This window comes from Mesoplodon mirus (assembly GCF_964341445.2).
Source record: "Mesoplodon mirus genome assembly, chromosome: 3".
NCBI lineage: Eukaryota > Metazoa > Chordata > Mammalia > Artiodactyla > Ziphiidae > Mesoplodon > Mesoplodon mirus.
The window spans coordinates 28,910,346-28,927,879 of record NC_138978.1 but is presented as its reverse complement, the minus strand read 5'-3'; the positions used below and the strand labels follow the sequence as shown (position 1 = coordinate 28,927,879).

Sequence of the window (17,534 nt, the reverse complement as noted above, 5' to 3'; positions counted from 1 at the left end):
CCTAAATATCTTTAATCCCTAATATTTCCTGCTCTTTAGACTTTTAAAGAAGTACAGTCTCTTTTGTTAGAATAATTGCATGGCTGCAAAGTGGGTGAAAAGCAGACTCGTTTTAAAAACCTGTTCTTGTAGTAACCTCCCCTTTCCCTCCAAAGGATCTTTTAAAAGGTAAACAATTTAGACATATAACTTGCTTATATTGGCTTACCCTTTCCCTCCAATTAAAGTTCTATTCATAAACGAAGTAAAGGAACGTCAGTGGTGGCTGCATTTCCAGGTTACACAGCAGTGGCTTCTTGGAAATGGCTGGAAAACTCATAGGAGCATTTTGAGTTTTGCCCAAATGCCTTGTTTTATGATCATAAAACAGGTTATTTGTGTGCACAGAATTGTTAAATCCCAAGCCAGACAGGGAAACCACCCAGACCTGGGCTCTCAGGCTCCCTTCCCGGGGTTAACTTAAAATTTAATTCAACGGGACAAGTCACAGTGCCATAAGGAAATTTTCAGCTCATTTCCGTGCTTGTCTGCACATAAATACCCCCAGCCTTTAAAACTGCAATCTTAGATTTAGAAAGTAATTTTTACAGTCATATAGCCAGATGACCCTGTCTGCCTTATATCAAGGAAACTTTCTCCTTAATACTTCACCAGAAAATTAAAGTACGGAATTCATTAGGAGAGGCTTGGCAGAAGTAAGATTGATCTCAAAACTTAATACATTCTTGCCCACCTTTTCAGAGCAAGAGGATGACGACACAGGAATGCAGAAAGATTGAGACACTATGAAAAAGGGATGGAGATTTTCTTATCTTCCTTCAAACCAGAGTTTGGATGCACGGCAGGAAAAACGGGACGCCTCAGAGCCAACCTTGATTCACTCAGAAAGCTTTCAGAAATCAAGGGCGGCACTAAAAAGTCCTTTGAGTCACAGAATCCAACCTCCACCATGTAGTCTAACAGAAAGGCAAATAATTAACAGTGAAAAAATGTTCCTCTCAGGGTTCCACAAAATTGGACAAAGGGTGGCTTTCAACCACAGAACTGGCAAGAACAAATTCTAAACCCTCTTCTCCACTAATTTATTGCTACGTAAGCATCTCTCCATCTGATAAGCTGGGCTGAATTTGGGGTCTATCATCCGAATCCTCTCCGCCGGGGGCGTTTTCCTCACCAGACTCCACGTAGATTGGCCAGTCATTGTCTGTGTCACTCTTTTCTTGGCTCTCGGACGAAGCCTCCACCAGGCTAAGGTTGATGGGCATCAATCCGTCATCATCATCATGTGTGTCTGTAATGCAGGTGCAGCTGTCACACAGCCCGAAGCGCCGCAGCCCCTGTGACAGGTGACTTGTGAAGGTTCTTCTGCAGCCCTTGCAGATAATTGAACGGTTGGACCTATGGACCTAAAATCACCAGCACAGTAAATGTCACAGAAAAGAGGTTGAGTCTTGGCCTTCAGGGCCCCATGAGACATGGCCCCTGGCTGACCCTCCAGTCTCATTTCTCACCACTCTCCCTCTTGCTCTCTCTGCCACAGTCTCAGCCTCACCAAGGTCCTTTCCACCCCAGGGCCATCGGACATGCGTGGAGTGTGCCCTCCTCCCCACTGTCACCCCTCCCTCCTTATTAATGCCTTTCCCCCCACCACCAGCTGTGCCACACAGCTTACGGGGATATTAGTTCCCCAACCAGGGATGGAACCCGCGTCCTCGGCCGTGAAAGCTCAGAGTCCTAATCACTGGACCGCCAGGGAATTCCCACTAATGACTTTCAAGGAAGTCTTCTCTGATGCTCCAGGCCAGATTAGGTCCCCCAGCTATATAGCCTCACCTATACTTCTCCCTTTGTTTTATTCCTAACAAATCATCGGTAAAATTCACTAGATTCTAAGCTCCAAGAGGTCACGAACTATCCTCATTCATGTTCTCTGTCCTCTGTCACATTTGTTACTATATCCCTAGTGCCTGGCACATAAAGGGCACTCAGTGAACCGATTAGGATTTTAGGCATGGCATCTTACATACCTTGGATTGTTTAGCTATTAGGAAGGCAGATTTGCCAGACAGTGTATTCTCTAAAAGTGCCAGCAGGTGCTTCACCCTTGACTTTTTCATTGATAAATGCGTTCCTTACTTATGAAAAGAGCTTTGCATACTAGAAGAGAGAACCTGATCTCCTACTCCGTGCAGCTCCTTGTGAGGGCAGCAGTCCCAGGGGTCCCCTCTGTATAAGGAGCTATCTTTCTAATGCATGCACTTTTCAGGAACTCCAGCCAATAGGGGATCTGTGAATCAATCAGAGCCTCTCTTTTAGAGAGCTCTGGATGCAGGATACACACAAGAGGCAGTGACAGAGAGAGGCTGATGCAGGAGAAGGGTCAACAACGATACCCAGGTTGCTGGAGTTGCCGTTACATCCTGACCTATGTCCCTGCTTCCCCTGAGGTTTCCTGGGCTTCCTATGCTAAACCCTCAATGCCTGAGCCAACCCGAGTGTGTATGTGACCCTTGCAACCTGATGGAGCCTTTGAAGATCACCTCTTTGGGCTGCAGTAGACTGGACCTCGTACAAAGTGGAAAAATAGAGGGAATGAGGATTCCAACCAATGAAACATCTTAAAGGTACCCAGGGACCTACTGTTGTCAAGATGGACTGGAGATATAATTTGAAGAAAAAAAAAAAGACAAACAAAAACTTAAGGCCTTGGGGTAAGGCCACTCTCAGACAAGTATGCTAGGGCCAGCACTGAGAGCAGAGGCAGTCAGTAACCTTGTACTTATCTTAAATCTGGATTCTTTCAAAACCATAATTCACATACCATAAAATTCACCCTTTTAAAGTGTACAATTCAGTGGTTTTAAGTATACTCGTAAGGTTGTACAGCCATCACCACCATCTAATTCCAGAAATTTTCATCACTCCATAAAGAAAGCCTGTGTGCATTAACAGTCATGCCTCTTCCATCCCCCAACCACTAATCTACTCTCTATCTCCATAGGTCTGCCCACTTTTTATATTTCATATAAATGAGATCACATAATAGGAGGCCTTTTTTTTTTCTTTTAATTAATTAATTTTATTTATTTTTGCTGTGCTGGGTCTTCGTTTCTGTGTGAGGGCTTTCTCTAGCTGTGGCAAGCGGGGGCCACTCTTCATCGCGGTGCGCGGGCCTCTCACTCTCGCGGCCTCTCTTGTTGCGGAGCACAGGCTCCAGACGTGCAGGCTCAGTAGTTGTGGCTCACGGGCCTAGTTGCTCCGTGGCATATGGGATCCTCCCAGACCAGGGCTCGAACCCGTGTCCCCTGCATTAGCAGGCAGATTCTCAACCGCTGTGCCACCAGGGAAGCCCTAATAGGAGGCCTTTTGTGACTGGCTTCTTTCACATAGCATAATGCTTTCAAGGTTGTTCCATGTTGTAGCATGTATCAGGAACTCATTTCATTTTATGGCTGAATAAAATGTATATATCGTATAGATATGCCACATTTTGTTTATTCATTCATCAGTTGATGGACGTTTGGGTTGTTTCTACTTTTTGGCTATTATGAATAATGCTGCTACGAACATCTGTATGCAAGTTTTTGTGTGAATGTCTGTTTTAGTTCTCTTGTGTATATACCTAGATGTAGAATTGCTGGGTCCTAATGGTAACTTTATGCTTAACCTTTTGAGGAACCGCCAAACTCTCTTCCACAGTGGCTGCACCATTTTATGTGCCCACTAGCAGTATATGAGGGTTCTAGTGTCTCCACATCCTTGACAACACTTTGTTATTATTTGTTTTGGGTTTTTTTATTATTATTATAGCAATCCTAGTTTGTGTGAAGTGGCATCCCATTGTGGCTGTGATTTATATTTTCCTAGTGACTAATCATGTTGAGCATCTTTTCATGTGCTTATTGGCCATTTGTTTATCTTCTTTGGAGAAACGTCTATTCACATCCACTGTTTAATTGGGTTTCTTTTTATTGTTGAATTATAATTTTTTTTTTTTTTTTTTTTTGCGGTACTGGGCCTCTCACTGCTGCGGCACCTCCCGTTGCGGAGCACAGGCTCCGGACGCGCAGGCTCAGCGGCCATGGCTCACAGGCCCAGCCGCTCCGCGGCATGTGGGATCTTCCCAGACAGGGGCACGAACCCGTGTCCCCTGCATCAGCAGGCGGACTCTCAACCACTGCGCCACCAGGGAAGCCCAAGAATTCTTTATATATTTTGGTTATTAGATCCTTAGCAGATAAATGATTCACAAAGATTCTTCTCCCATTCTGTGGGTTGTCTTTTCACATTCTTGACAGTGCCTTTTGAAATCCAAACCATTTTTATGTTGGATTTTCCAAAGACTGATTGCCTTGCTCAAAGACGATCTTAAATGCAATGCCTTTCTAAATGGCCTGAATGCTTTTTAGCAGGTAGGAATCACCCACTCACATGGGAGACAGAATCCTAGGTGGCAGCCAGTGGGAGGGAAGGTCCACTTGGGCTGGAGTCCTCTTTGCTGCTCACAGGTAGCCCTATAAATGGCAGTATATCTCTTCCCCACCCCGGGGTGCTGAGGTTGGGTGGGAAACCGAGAATGCAGCTTACCTCTGGCATCACACCACAGGGAACAGACCCACAATCCCCTGTCTAAGCCTCAGTGTTCTCTACCTTTAGACAACCATCCCTGACTAGGGTCTAAACTTTCTTAACTTTCCTCCTAAGCAAACTAGTCTGTTACCGTATAAGTTTTAACTTTCTCTAAGTGCCACCAACCCAGGTGTAATTTAGTAGCAGAAATACACGTTTAAAATTCTCTGGAAAGACCCCAGTGGACAGAGAAGAGAAAGACAGACTGGCCTTGCCCTCACATTAGATGAACGTCATGAACCACCGCCACTCCCACCGCACCGTCCCGAGAGAACCGCCAGCTCCTCCACTTACGCTGAGCACGTGGCCCCGCAGATGCTCCTGGCGGGTGAACCTCTTGCCGCAGGTCTCACAGGGGTAGGGCCGCTCCCCCGTGTGTGAGCGGATGTGCCGCTTAAGGATGCCCTTCTGTTTGGCAGTGTAGGGGCAGAAAGGACACTTGTGCAGCTTGATGGGCAGCACCAGCACACCACCTGGGGAACCAAATGGTACTGTAAGCAGCAACAACACTGGCCGCCCTCCGATGGATGGGATCCAGAGCAGGGGAGTTCGACCAGCCCAGGTTGAGAAGAAGGGCCCCAACTCCACCAGCATCTAACAGCAAAACATTGTCTGCAAATTGTCACTCTGGCTCCCAGTCAGCCAGAGGAGAAGGTGGGCTTCTGATATAAGATTGCAAGGAATGCTGTAAGGCCTCAGCTTTGAAACTTCTCTGTGGCTCACAGTTAGAAAACACAGCTTACATTACAACCTTAGGACACATATACCTTCATGTGGACAACTTGAAAAGCTTCCCAAAATAATACTCACTCTGATAATGTCTATTCTCTTTGATTTCATTTTAGGACAATAATGATTGAGACCCTATTCTAGACTGAATTTCATCCCCCTCAAATTCATACATTGAAGCCATAACCTCCAATGTGACTATATGTGAAGGCAGGGCCTTTAAGGAGGTAATTAAGGTTAAATGAGGTCGTAAGGGTAGAGCTCGAATCTGGCAGGATGGGTGTCCTTATAAGAAGAGGAAACTATGCCAGAGATGGCTTTCTCTCCCTACTCTTGCACAGAGGAAAGGTCATGTGAGGACCAGCAAGAAGGCAGTCGTCTGCAAGCCAGAAAGAGAGCTCTCACCAGACACCAACACTGCTGGCACCTTGATCTTGGACTCTGCACCTCCAAAACTGTGAGACAATAAATTTCTGTTGTTTAAACTGCTCGGTCTGTGGTATTCTGTTATGGTTGCCTGAGCTGGCTAATGCAAACCTCCTGAGTTGATTTAATGACCCCCAAAAGTTTGAAAAAACTATTATGATGGAACAGACCACTGGGTCAGGATTCATGCTTTCTTTGACAGCAGCTCCTAATAATAGCTTCCAAGCATGTGTAGAAGTGGTTTGCTATGATGCAGACCCTACATTGTTTGGAGTTCATATTAACTCTATATATCTGAAATCATCAAACGTCTTAAAAATTCACTTAAATTTTTTAGAACTCTTTTTTTTCCACCTTGCTCATACACCGGTTAAGGTGACAACATGATTATCACCCACATGTATAAAAACTGTTCCTTTCAAGTTTCCTGAGTTACCCTTATTGTAGCATTCCAAGATTTGTCTCCTCTATCCATGCCCTTCAGAATTTTACAGACTTTGATCACATCATATTATATGTGGAGGCACTAGTAACTCAAGCTTTCCAGGCACAGAAACCTGAGTTCAAGTCCTGGCTCTACCACCTACCAGCTGTGTGACCTTGCACATCTCACTTAACTTCTCTGTGCTTTACTCATCTGTAACATAGGGATGATAATAGTTCCCACCTCATAGGATTGTGGTAAGAATGAAATGAGGTAATGCCTAAAGCACAGCAGCTGGCATATAGTAAGCTCTCATAAAGATTAACCATTTTTGTCACATCATCATCACCTTGGTGTTTCTTTTCTGATTAAGCTGGCCAGGCTCCTGTGGTATCTCTCAACACGGGAGTAACTCCTTTTCTCTGGGACCTTCTCAGGACACCTAATTGGGCTTTACCTTTCCTGAGGTCCTGCCCAAAGTATGGCAAATTGAATGTCAAGTGAGAACCCAACATCATTCTACGTACTGGTGAAGATTATTCTCTTTAGTTTCTAGTTCCCATCCTGATAATGCTTAACATTTTGCATAATCTATAGTGACTCCAAAATCTGTTTCCCAGAATAAAAGCAGCAGCTCATGGCTCAAAACTGCATATATATGTTGGATTATTTATTTCTCACTGATCACACTGGTGCTGAGATGCCAGTTTCCTGGTCACTCCTCTGGCACTGTGGACTCTTCCTGTCATTTATCCCCATCAGCCTGGCATTGTACTATCACCTTCTTCCCGACTATAAAAACATTCAGTAAAATGGGTCCAGTGTTAATCCTTGGAAAAAAACAACTGTTAACTATTTTTCCAGCAGAAAAGTATGAATTATCGCAACACTTTCCTTCCTCTCTTATGATCTGATTGCTCCAAAAAAAAAAACCAGTTCACCTGAATGCCTATTACATGCGAGGCACTGTGTCAAGGTGCATCTTTACCAAGATACCTGTTTCTTCCCTCAAGAAGTTAAGTCTAGCAGGAGAGAAAGACATGGAAACAAATTCATACAATATAATATAACACATGTAAAATTCAAAGTGATGAAGAAATGTAGAAAAGAATGTAATGAATTCTCTCCTGGAGTTCAAAGAAGATTTCACAGGAGAGATGACCTTTGAGCAAGGTTTTAAAGGATGAATAGGAGTTCACTGGGAGTTGAGAAAGAGAAAGGTATCTCAGGCAGGGGAACAACACATGCTTAGGCACAGAGGTAAATGAGAATAGGAAATATTAAGTGGGGTGGAGAGGGATGAGGAATGAAGCCAAGGAAAGGGCAAGGAAAGGTCAAGAAGGTCACATTCATGCATTTATTCAACAAATTTATACTGAGCACCTATGATGTGCCAGGCTGTGTTCTAAGCCCTGGGGATACAGCAGTGAACAGAAAAGACAAAAATCCCTGCCTCTGCAAAGCTGATATGTTAAGGAACTTGGACTTTATTCTCTAAGCAGGTGGGGTTTTAAGCTGGGAAGGTACAAGGTGAGACTTGACTTTTAAAGGATCCCTCTGGGGATAATGCAGGGGAAGGATTTAAGAGAGGCAAGATTAAAGCCAGGAAGTCCAGGTGGGAGGGGATGAGCGATGACATGAATTAAAGCCAGGGCTGTGGAGGTGGAGAGAAGGAGAAAGGTTTGAGAAGTAAAATTAATAGCACTCGATGACCACGTTGGGGAGGAGAGAGCAGGGAAAGAGAAGATTCTAAATGACACTGATTCTGGGTTAGCTGACTTAGTGGGTGACGGTGGAATAAACCGAGGCAGGGAACACAGGAGGAAAAGCAGGTGCAGGATGGATGAGGAGGTCTGTTTGGGTTTTACGATGTTTGAGGCAGGCTCAGAGCATCCATGGGGGAATATCTGGGTTAGACAGATAAATCTGGAGCTCAGGGAAAGAAGAGAAGCATACAGTTTTGAGAGTCCTCAGCAGATTGGAGTGGTTGCTTTAACTGAGGTCTGGCGCTCCCCTAAGCACCCTGCTTCCCTTAACCCACTGCCTTGACACCCTGGATCAGGGGAGGGTGGTCTTCCTTGTGCTTCACTGTCATCTCCAGACCACTGTCCCTCCCTCCTTCCTTAAAAACCCTAAGATCTTTTGGAGCTCATCCCATCAGATATACTGCTACTCATCCTTGTTACAGTCATCCAGGAGCCCCTAGATCATCCTCTCACTCCTTGGAGATTTGATCACATTGCCTTCAGACTCAGCTCCTGGCATAATTCTTGGTGTGAATACCGAAAATGACCCTTGCAATACCCTGGTCTCTCTGTTCCCGGACCTCCTTTCTTCCAAAGACCTTATCCTCCACTCCACCTCAGCCACCCAATCCTAGACAAAGAGCTCCCAACTCTGCCTGCATATTAGAATCATCTGGGAAGCTTAAAATGAAAATAAATATTGATGTCCAATCCCCATCCCAAGCTAATGGGTGGGGTGGGACCCAAGCATCATATTTTTAAAGCATCCTTCCCAGTCTAATGTACGGACAGGGATGAGAATCATGGTCCCATACCTAGATATTGCCAATAACTGTACTCACTGCATAACCCACATTTCAAGCGCTCCACTTTCCAATCACCGCTTTATATCTTTCCAGCTCACCCCGTAGGTGTTCCTTCTCTACCGGGACGTCCAAGCCATGGACTATACTGTCATTTTACTGCCCTTCTCCTCCTCGAGTCCTCATTCCCCTCCTTCCCCAGCTGAGTGCCTAGAGCCCATCAATTAAATCACTCCTTTGCATATACCCTCAGCTGCCTTGGTCCACTGTCTCCCTCTATCTGCATTCATCTAATTCAATATAACTCTCTGCCTATTCTGTAGGTAAAACAAGGCAAGTTAACGTCACTGGAAAAAAATGCACAACTCTGTTCCGGTCTCACTTTAAATCAATCCAACCATCACCATCTGACTACTATAATATCAAAAGAGCCCTTGGGGGGCTTCCCTGGTGGCACAGTGGTTGAGAGTCTGCCTGCCGATGCAGGGGACACGGGTTTGTGCCCAGGTCTGGGAAGATCCCACATGCCACGGAGCAGCTGGGCCTGTGAGCCATGGCTGCTGAGCCTGCGCATCCGGAGCCTGTGCCCTACAACGGGAGACGCCACAACAGTGAGAAGCCCGCGTACCGCAAAAAAAAAAAAAAAAAAAAAAAGAGCCCTTGGTTCTGCCCAGTAACCCTAATAACCCTAAGTATTTCCCTGGTTCATTCACTCCCACTCTTCTCAGTGACTACTTCATACCTTCCCTCTGCTCAAATCTCCCACCCCTCCTACCCCTTCCTCACTGTCAGCTGCTGTCCTTGCTTCTTATTTCATTGAGAAGGAGGAGCAAGCAGAAGAGAATGTCTACATGGTCCCAGCCACCCCCCAACCTCCATTATGAACCCATCTAATCCGCTTTCACTCCTGTTACTATGAATGAATTGTTCTCCCTCCCATCCAAGGCGAGACCATCCCTCCACTTATACATGGGACCCCCATCTCTCCTCGATCTATCCATTGTCCCTCACTCTTCCATTATCATTTATCTTCCTCTCTCTTGGATCATTCTCATCAGTAAAGAAATGCTTTTAGATCCTCCACCTTAATAAAAACCTTAACCTCATACGCCCTTTCAGCCAGAACTCAGAACCCCTGAGTTCTCTTTTAAGGCTACTCTCTTTGGTCCTTTGTCCACCACTTCATTGATACTGCTCATCAATGACCTCTCCATTACTAAACCCAATGATCAGCTCTCAATCTGCCTATACACAGTACTGGACATAGCTGATTTCTCCTTTTTCTTGAAACATTTTCTCCTCTTGGCATCTATCAGTCTTTTTGATTCCCTCCTACCTCACTGGCTGCCCCTTCCCAGTTTCCTTTGCTGGTTCCCCTATTTTCCTGACCTCTAAATGTTGGGTCAGGGCTCAGTCCTTAGGTCTCTTGTCTTCTCCTTCTAGATCTATAGGTTCATGGAACATACAGGTTTTAAATTCCATGGACCCATTAATGACTCCCAAATTTATATCTCAGCTCCAATTTCTCCCCAGAACTCCAAACATATAGATGTAATTACTTACTGCACGTCTTCAATGGGATATCCAAAAGGCACCACAAACATAACATTTAAATCAATCACTCAAGCTAAAAACCTTAAGGTCACCTTTAATGCCTCTTTTTCTCATACCACTTATATAAGCCATTAGCAAATCTGGTCAGCTCTACCTTTCAGAGACAGTATAGTCCTAATCCAACCCCATCTCACCTCTCTACTGTTACCACACTGATTGAAGGAGCACAGCTCTCACCTGGGTTATTGCAGTCACCTCCTAAACGGTCCTGAGGCTCCCACCTATGCTCCCCTCTAGTCAACAGGGGAGCAAGAGTGGAAGCAAGAGGCCCACTTAGGAGATGACAGCACACAATACCCAGAGGGATCCTTTTTTTTTTTTTGTGGTACGCGGGCCTCTCACTGTTGTGGGCTCTCCCGTTGCGGAGCACAGGCTCCAGACACGCAGGCTCAGCGGCCATGGCTCACTGGCCCAGCCGCTCCACGGCATGTGGGATCTTCCCGGACCGGGGCACGAACCCGTGTCCCCTGCATCGGCAGGCGGACTCTCAACCACTGCGCCACCAGGGAAGCCCGGGATCCTTTTAATATATGTCATCTCAAGTCACTCTCTGCCAAGACCCTCTAGTGGATTTTCTTCTAAGAGCAATATTCAAAGGCCTTCTCATGGCCTTCAACACCCTACCCAGTCCGCCCTCACTCAACCTCTCTGACCTTATCCCCCACAACTCTCTGCCTTGTTCACTCCACTCCAGCCACACCAGCATCCTTGCTGCTCCTTTCATTCACTTGCCAAGTGTGATCCTACACCTGGGCCTTTGCACCTTTCTCTTCCCTCTGCCTGGAATGTTCTTCCTGATATCTCTACAGTTTGCTCGCTTAAAAGCAACCTGTTAGAAAGGCCTTCCTGGTCAACACTAAATAAAACAGCATCCCCTTCACTTTCTATCAACTTTGTCCCTGCTTTAGTTCTTCTTCATACTATATACGTACTTATTGGTTTATTGTCCGGCTCCCTACGCTAGAATATCAGCTCCATGAGGACAAAGACTGTCTTCTGTTCACTGCGATGAGTAGTGCCTGGCATATAGGAAGTGCTCAGTACATATCTGTTAAATGAATGAATGAACAGGAATAAGATGTTGAAGAAGCAAGGCAATGGTGGAATGCTGACACACTGACATGAAATGACCCCATGATGAGGCTGAAAAGGAATGGGCAGAGGTGAGAGCAATGGGTACCTGTAGTGTCAGAAGTCAGGGGAGGAAAGAATTTCAACAAGGAAAGATCAGCGTTAACTACCAAGAGTAGTTAAGAAAGATAACACCTGAAAACCACTCCCTGGATCCGCCCTGGAAATGTATAGCTGACCTCAGGACAGTGGTTTCAGGGAAGGGGGAGTTGGTGGTAGTGTCAGAGCACAGTGGGCTGAGAAAAGATTGGGAAGTAAAACAGTGGAGGTGGCCGATATAGATGAACTTTTCAAGAAGCAATGGCAGGTGCTGGAGCTGGGGATGGGAGGTCCAGGGGAGAAGATTATAGGAGGACCATGTGCTTTGACAGTGTCTGCTAGTGTCAGAGATGAGCAATGTGAACACAGAACTACTGTAACAGCCTCCTGACCGTCTCCCTGCCCTCGTCTCCCATCTCTGCACCATCTTGTGCTGAGGCCAAATTAATCTCCCCTGTCCACTCCCAAGCCCAGAAACTACTAAAAATTCTCCTGTGCCTACAGATAGAAACCCACATTTTAGCATTTAAGCTTTTCCATGATCTGACTACAATTTCTCCCCATGTCTTCTCTTCTTACCTTCAGATGCCACTTTTTTTTTAATTGAAATATAGTTTGGTTTGCCATATTATGTTAGTTTCAGGTGTAAAGCAAAGTGATTGTTATACGTATACATGTATTTTTTTCAGATTCTTTTCCATTATACGTTATAACAAGATACTGAATATAGTTCCCTGTGCTATACGGTAAGTCCTTGTTGTTTATCTCTTTTATATATAGTAGTGAGTACTCAGATGCCACCCTCATAAAGCCTCTCTGACCTACCAGTAGGAAGCCAGTTCTGCTTCTGGACTACTGTGAAATTCACACCTCCATCTGTCTTCCAGCCCTAGTACCCTTCTACCACACGGTGCCATTTACACACCTCTTAACTCCTCTAAGACACCATCAGGTCTTTGAGAGCTGGAGCCACATCTGACTTATCTTTGTATCTTCACAAGGAAGGTGCTCAAATATTTGAGCAAATAAAGGAATAACCAAACAAATCAGTCCTACTCTGTGCCTTGGCACTTGCAATAAATGTAGCCCAGAGCCAGGTGAACCGAATCAACACCTGGTGGACAACAAGCATGTCAAGCGGCTGGGATGGCTGCCTTGCCACAGACCCCTGTAGCTGGAAAGCTGCCTCTACAGATGGACAGATGGACTTGAATGAGGATGACATACAGCTGAATTACTATTTCTTGATACTTGTGCTTACAGGCAGAGGGGTTGACAGAAAAAAAACAGTGCACTGAAATCCTCTATCTGCTTGTACTGCCTTCACAGTTTGTTTTATGAGTGAAATGAAGCCAGCCAGGGTTGCTAGTATTAGCTGTGACATTTACCAGCTCTGCATTCTTAAGAAACTCACTAAACCCTCTTGGGTCTCAGTTCCTCCATACTTCTTCTACCTAACTCATGTGACATTATGAGGGACTGATGGATGGGAAAGGGGGACACAGTCTGTGAAGTGCTACTATATACACGGAAATTAGATTTCAACAAGTTCCCACAGTGTAGTCACTGAAAACAACCGCTACCTTTTACATGCTGGTTAAGCCACTGTCTCTGAGGACCAGAAACCGTACTTTCAAGTTTTTCAAGTCAAGTTTTAATCAGACATACAGAGCATTCTTGATTTTTAAAAAAATGAAATTTAGATGCAGGAATGAAGTAATCTTTCATTAAAAACTGTAAAAACGAAAAAAAAAGAAAGAAGTTAAAAGTCTCCAGACAGACTCAGTTTTCCTGGGTCTCTCCTGTGTGTTCATGTTATTAAATTTTTGTTTGATTTTCTCCTGTTTAAAAAGTCTCCCAAAGGATACAAGAAATTTACTCACATGAAACCAAATTCAACTCTAAAATATTCTCCAGTAAATCACACCATCAACCACAACATGTTAACTGAGTGTCTACGTGGGCCAGGCACCATGATTGACACAAAGAAGGATAAATTTCCTACCTGTATAGAACATGTTCTCGTATGTGAGAAAAAATTCTGAAAACCTTCTCATTTGGTCCTCAACCTCGTGAGAAAGGCAAGGTGGAGGTGATTATCTCCTGAACAAAAAGGGTTCAAAGAAATTTCATGATTTAACCAAAGTCTCTCTGCTGGTTAGTGGAAGAGAATGGGTTCTTTCCATGTCTCCATACTGCACTCAACATGCTTATACTCTAGTTGCAGAGGTAAAAGACAAACGTACATGAAGAGGCAATGCCCTGCACACAGCAGGTGCTCAGTTAATACCTACTGGCGGTGGTGGCAGTGATAACGTGGTGATAACAGTGGCAGTGGTGATGATGATGACAATAGTGACAATGCCAGTGATGAGGATGACAGTGGGAGACCAGAAGGCACACAGGTGTGTGCTAAATGAGTGGCAGACGATGGAGGCTCATGGAGCTCACCTGAGTCCTCTCCATACCAGTCAGTCTGCACATCCATCATGGAACTCATGGCTGCTACTTCTGCACCACCTGGTCTTCCCTCCAAACTCCGAGAAAAGTGCTGGTCCGCGTCCTCTTTGCTCTGGACAGCACTGTGGCGCAGGAGCGCCTCCAGGAATTGCTTCACATGGTAGTTACTGTAAGCCAAGTCAACCGCCTGGCCTCTGGGCAAACCCTCCTCCCCGTGGGCCAGGCTCAGCGGGGCCGTACGCTGCTGCAGCTGTCCACCCACCTCCACCTCCACTTCCTCGGCATCGAACTCCACCTTGGGCTCCTTCTGTTTGGGTCGAATGGAGCAGTCACTGTCCACTGAGCCACTGCCCTGGCTGTCTTTCCCCACCAGTGCCAGAGGGTGGCAGCCTCTGCAGTCACCACGGGGGGACTCTCTGGGCCGATCCACACTCTCTTCCCCCTCGGCTGGAGAGACCAAGCTCTTGGTCTCACAGGAGGTCCCTTCCCTGGATGAACTGGGGCTTCCACTGTCCACCCGATGAGGCGCTGCTGCCGCTGCCGCTGCCGCTGCTGCTACCGCTGCAGCCACAGCGGCCTCCTTCTCCATCTTTCCGCAGATGTCTAGGGATGATCTGATGTATGTCTTGCAGAAGTTCACCACGTCGTTCATCTGCAGGTAGCTGGCAGCCGACATAACTTCAATCACGTTCTCTCCACACAAATCCAACTTCCCAGAATAGAGGAAGTCTAAGATGGTGGAGAAGGCGTCGGAGGTGACGATGTCCAAGGAGGCGGTGCTGTGCCGCCCGCTGTCCTGGATGTAGTGAATGAGCAGGGCTCGGAAATAGCCGCTGTTGGCAAACAAGATGTTCCTGTGGGCCTTGAAGATCCGCCCTTCCACAATGATGCTGCAGTCACAGAAAAAGTCCCTCTGCCGCTGTTCATTCAGCTCCCCCAAGAGCTTGGCATAATAGGATTGCAGCTCCATTTCTCCACCAGCTGCTGCCGCTTGGAGTAACCTGGATCTCTGCCAAGATTTTTTTTTTCAGTTAATTCACAAATCCCAACCTTACAAATAAGATGTTCGTTTTTTGTTTGTTTGTTTTGTTTTGTTTTTCTTTTAATTCTTCCATAAACCTTGGTTGAGTAATGTCTTTATAATATGGGCTGTTTGGGATCTAACAAAAATCAAAGGTGGTCTAACTGGGTTAACTGATGAAAACAAGAAAAGTAACTATTCCTAACTGTATATGTGGGTGCAGTACTTAGTATTTTACATGGATTCTTTCAATGAATTTTTATAAAAACCCTACGAGTAAGTACTAATATTATACGTTACAATATTGTACTTATTAATACTGTACTTTTGAGACTCAGAGAGGATAGGAGATGATCCAGCTGCAACAGAGCCAGGACTCAAAACCTCCAGAGTTCATGCTCTTATAAATTACATTCTACTTTCTTCAAGGCTCAAAATATAGATGATACCTGAATCTAACAATTACAGTCTCCAGGTAGGTCTCCAGTGTCTCAATGCAGAACTTAGAGACTGACAAGTACAGTCTCAGCTCACACCCATCACCATAAGTTTGTGGAAACATTTAGTGGATGCTTGGGCTACCCAGCATGCATTCTCCATTCTTATGGTTTTAGTGCCCTTTTTGGCTTTGGTGGAATCATCCTTGGCCCCAACCACAGCCAACATGCTTTGCATAACGCTGGCACCATCCCCAGGCTCCGGACGTGTAAGAGGTAACATAGGCTAAAACCATCAACACATCTTACACCTCTGACCACAGTGACTGGCTCAGAGATGGCCATGTGACTTGGTCAGAGCCAATGAAAAGCAATGAAATGTTTGCTGGGGTCTCCAAAAAACAGCGCTCTCTACTCTGTGGGCATGTGGGATGTGAGGGGTGCTCCTGCCACACCACAAGGGGAACCAGCCTAACACAGATGACAGCCCAGCTCAAGCAGGAGCAACAGAGGGAGCCCAGGGACACCATCTGAGCCCCAGCTCATGCTGTGCCAGAAGCCAATTGAGTCCCTTTTTGCTTTAGCTGGTCTGAGTTGGATTTTCTATCTCTTACAACAGAGACACTCCTAATTGATTGACTCCACAACCCTTGGTTCTCTCCTCTGTATTTTTATGTCCTGGACCTTCTCTGTCAGTGGACTATAAGCCCTTTGAAGGCATGAGCCCTGTCTTACTTCATAGATTTTCCCCACAGCCCCTGGCAGAGTGCTTTGGACAAAGTAGGTTTGCTAAATACAAAGGAATACTCCTTTCTTACCTGCTAAGTAGAACAAGTATAAATCAAGTTGAAAATCCGTCTGCTAATGAGGAAGACAGAAGCTGACCTTCCCCGAGCTCTCCTCTCCACCTTTTCCCATCACACAAAGCACGCAGCCATCCATCAACTTACCCCTTTTAGTTACTGACCCACTGAGCTCTGAGAAGTTCCTACATCTTCTCCCTCTATCGGAATCCCAAAAGGCCTAGTTAGAGCTGCCAACCACAGCTAACAACTCTTCAGCACTCTTTCTTTCTACAAATGGAACACAACACTTACCTCACCCAACAGAAATGAGGCACCTCCACCCCCCAGAAAGACTCTTTCCACTGGCCAAATAGATCCCTCAAGGCCTATGTGCTAACTGAACAGACTTTACTCATAAAAGACCAACAACAACCTACACCTACTTTACACATATTTATAACAAGTGATGCATTAAGTTTAGAAGCTAGAGAACCAGTTAGGGAAAGAAGTAGAGGGGCCTCTCTAAGCAAGTAAACTGACAAACTTAAAAGTGAGAACTGACAGTTAGGAAAAGGTAAAAAAGTTATAAGAAACAGACGTAGAAATTTTTTCAAAATATCAGCCCGAGGCCACTTGGCTAAGGGTATTAAATGCTCCTACATATTCAAAATGGCCTAAGGACATCACTAAATTATAGCCCAGGGCTATAATAGATGAGACTAAGTCATCAAGATGATTCTTTTTATATTCATTTTAGACTCAAGGAAGTTATAATTTTGGGAATTTTTTTTCATCCAAAGTAGTTATAATTAACATTTTCATTCAGAAAGGAAGAGAACTGTCAGATATCTGAAAATTTCTACTCTTCCCAAATAAATCAGGTCTGAAAGTTTTCACAGGACTAAGATTTCACTGTCATTCTCACCTCTTCCAGCCACTCCAAACCTTCCTGGCTTTGGCAATCAAAATATTAAGGGGAAAACAAGACACAAGAGAATGCTGCCTTTAAATACCACATTCTGTTCTTCCTCAGAACTGAAAGAAAACCTATCAGACTGGTAAAATCACATTTTTCAATGTAATAATATCCACTGTTGATGGAACTGTCATTTGGAACACCATTTTAGCGGGGAATTTGGCAATATTTATCAAAACTTAAAATGTACACCTCTTTTGTCCCCAGAATTTCATGGCTAAAAACTTACCCTTTTGAATGTATTCCCAAAAATACATCAAGTCAAAAGAACAGAGATGTCCATTGCACAAGGTTTTTGTTCAAGTGCAAAAGTAG

General features: G+C 45.1%; 1 protein-coding gene across 1 annotated transcript; it reads right to left on the bottom strand.

Moving 5' to 3' along the window:
• Positions 1-1,088: 1,088 nt before the first annotated feature.
• ZBTB8B (zinc finger and BTB domain containing 8B) lies at positions 1,089-14,985 on the bottom strand (the record flags this gene model as incomplete). Its single annotated transcript, XM_082615113.1, has 3 exons — positions 13,992-14,985; positions 4,924-5,102; positions 1,089-1,406 (listed from the first exon to the last, which is right to left on the bottom strand). The coding sequence occupies exons 1-3, from the start codon at positions 14,968-14,970 to the stop codon at positions 1,089-1,091; spliced, it is 1,476 nt and encodes a 491-aa protein (XP_082471239.1). The 5' UTR covers positions 14,971-14,985.
• Between the last annotated feature and the right edge of the window lie 2,549 nt (positions 14,986-17,534).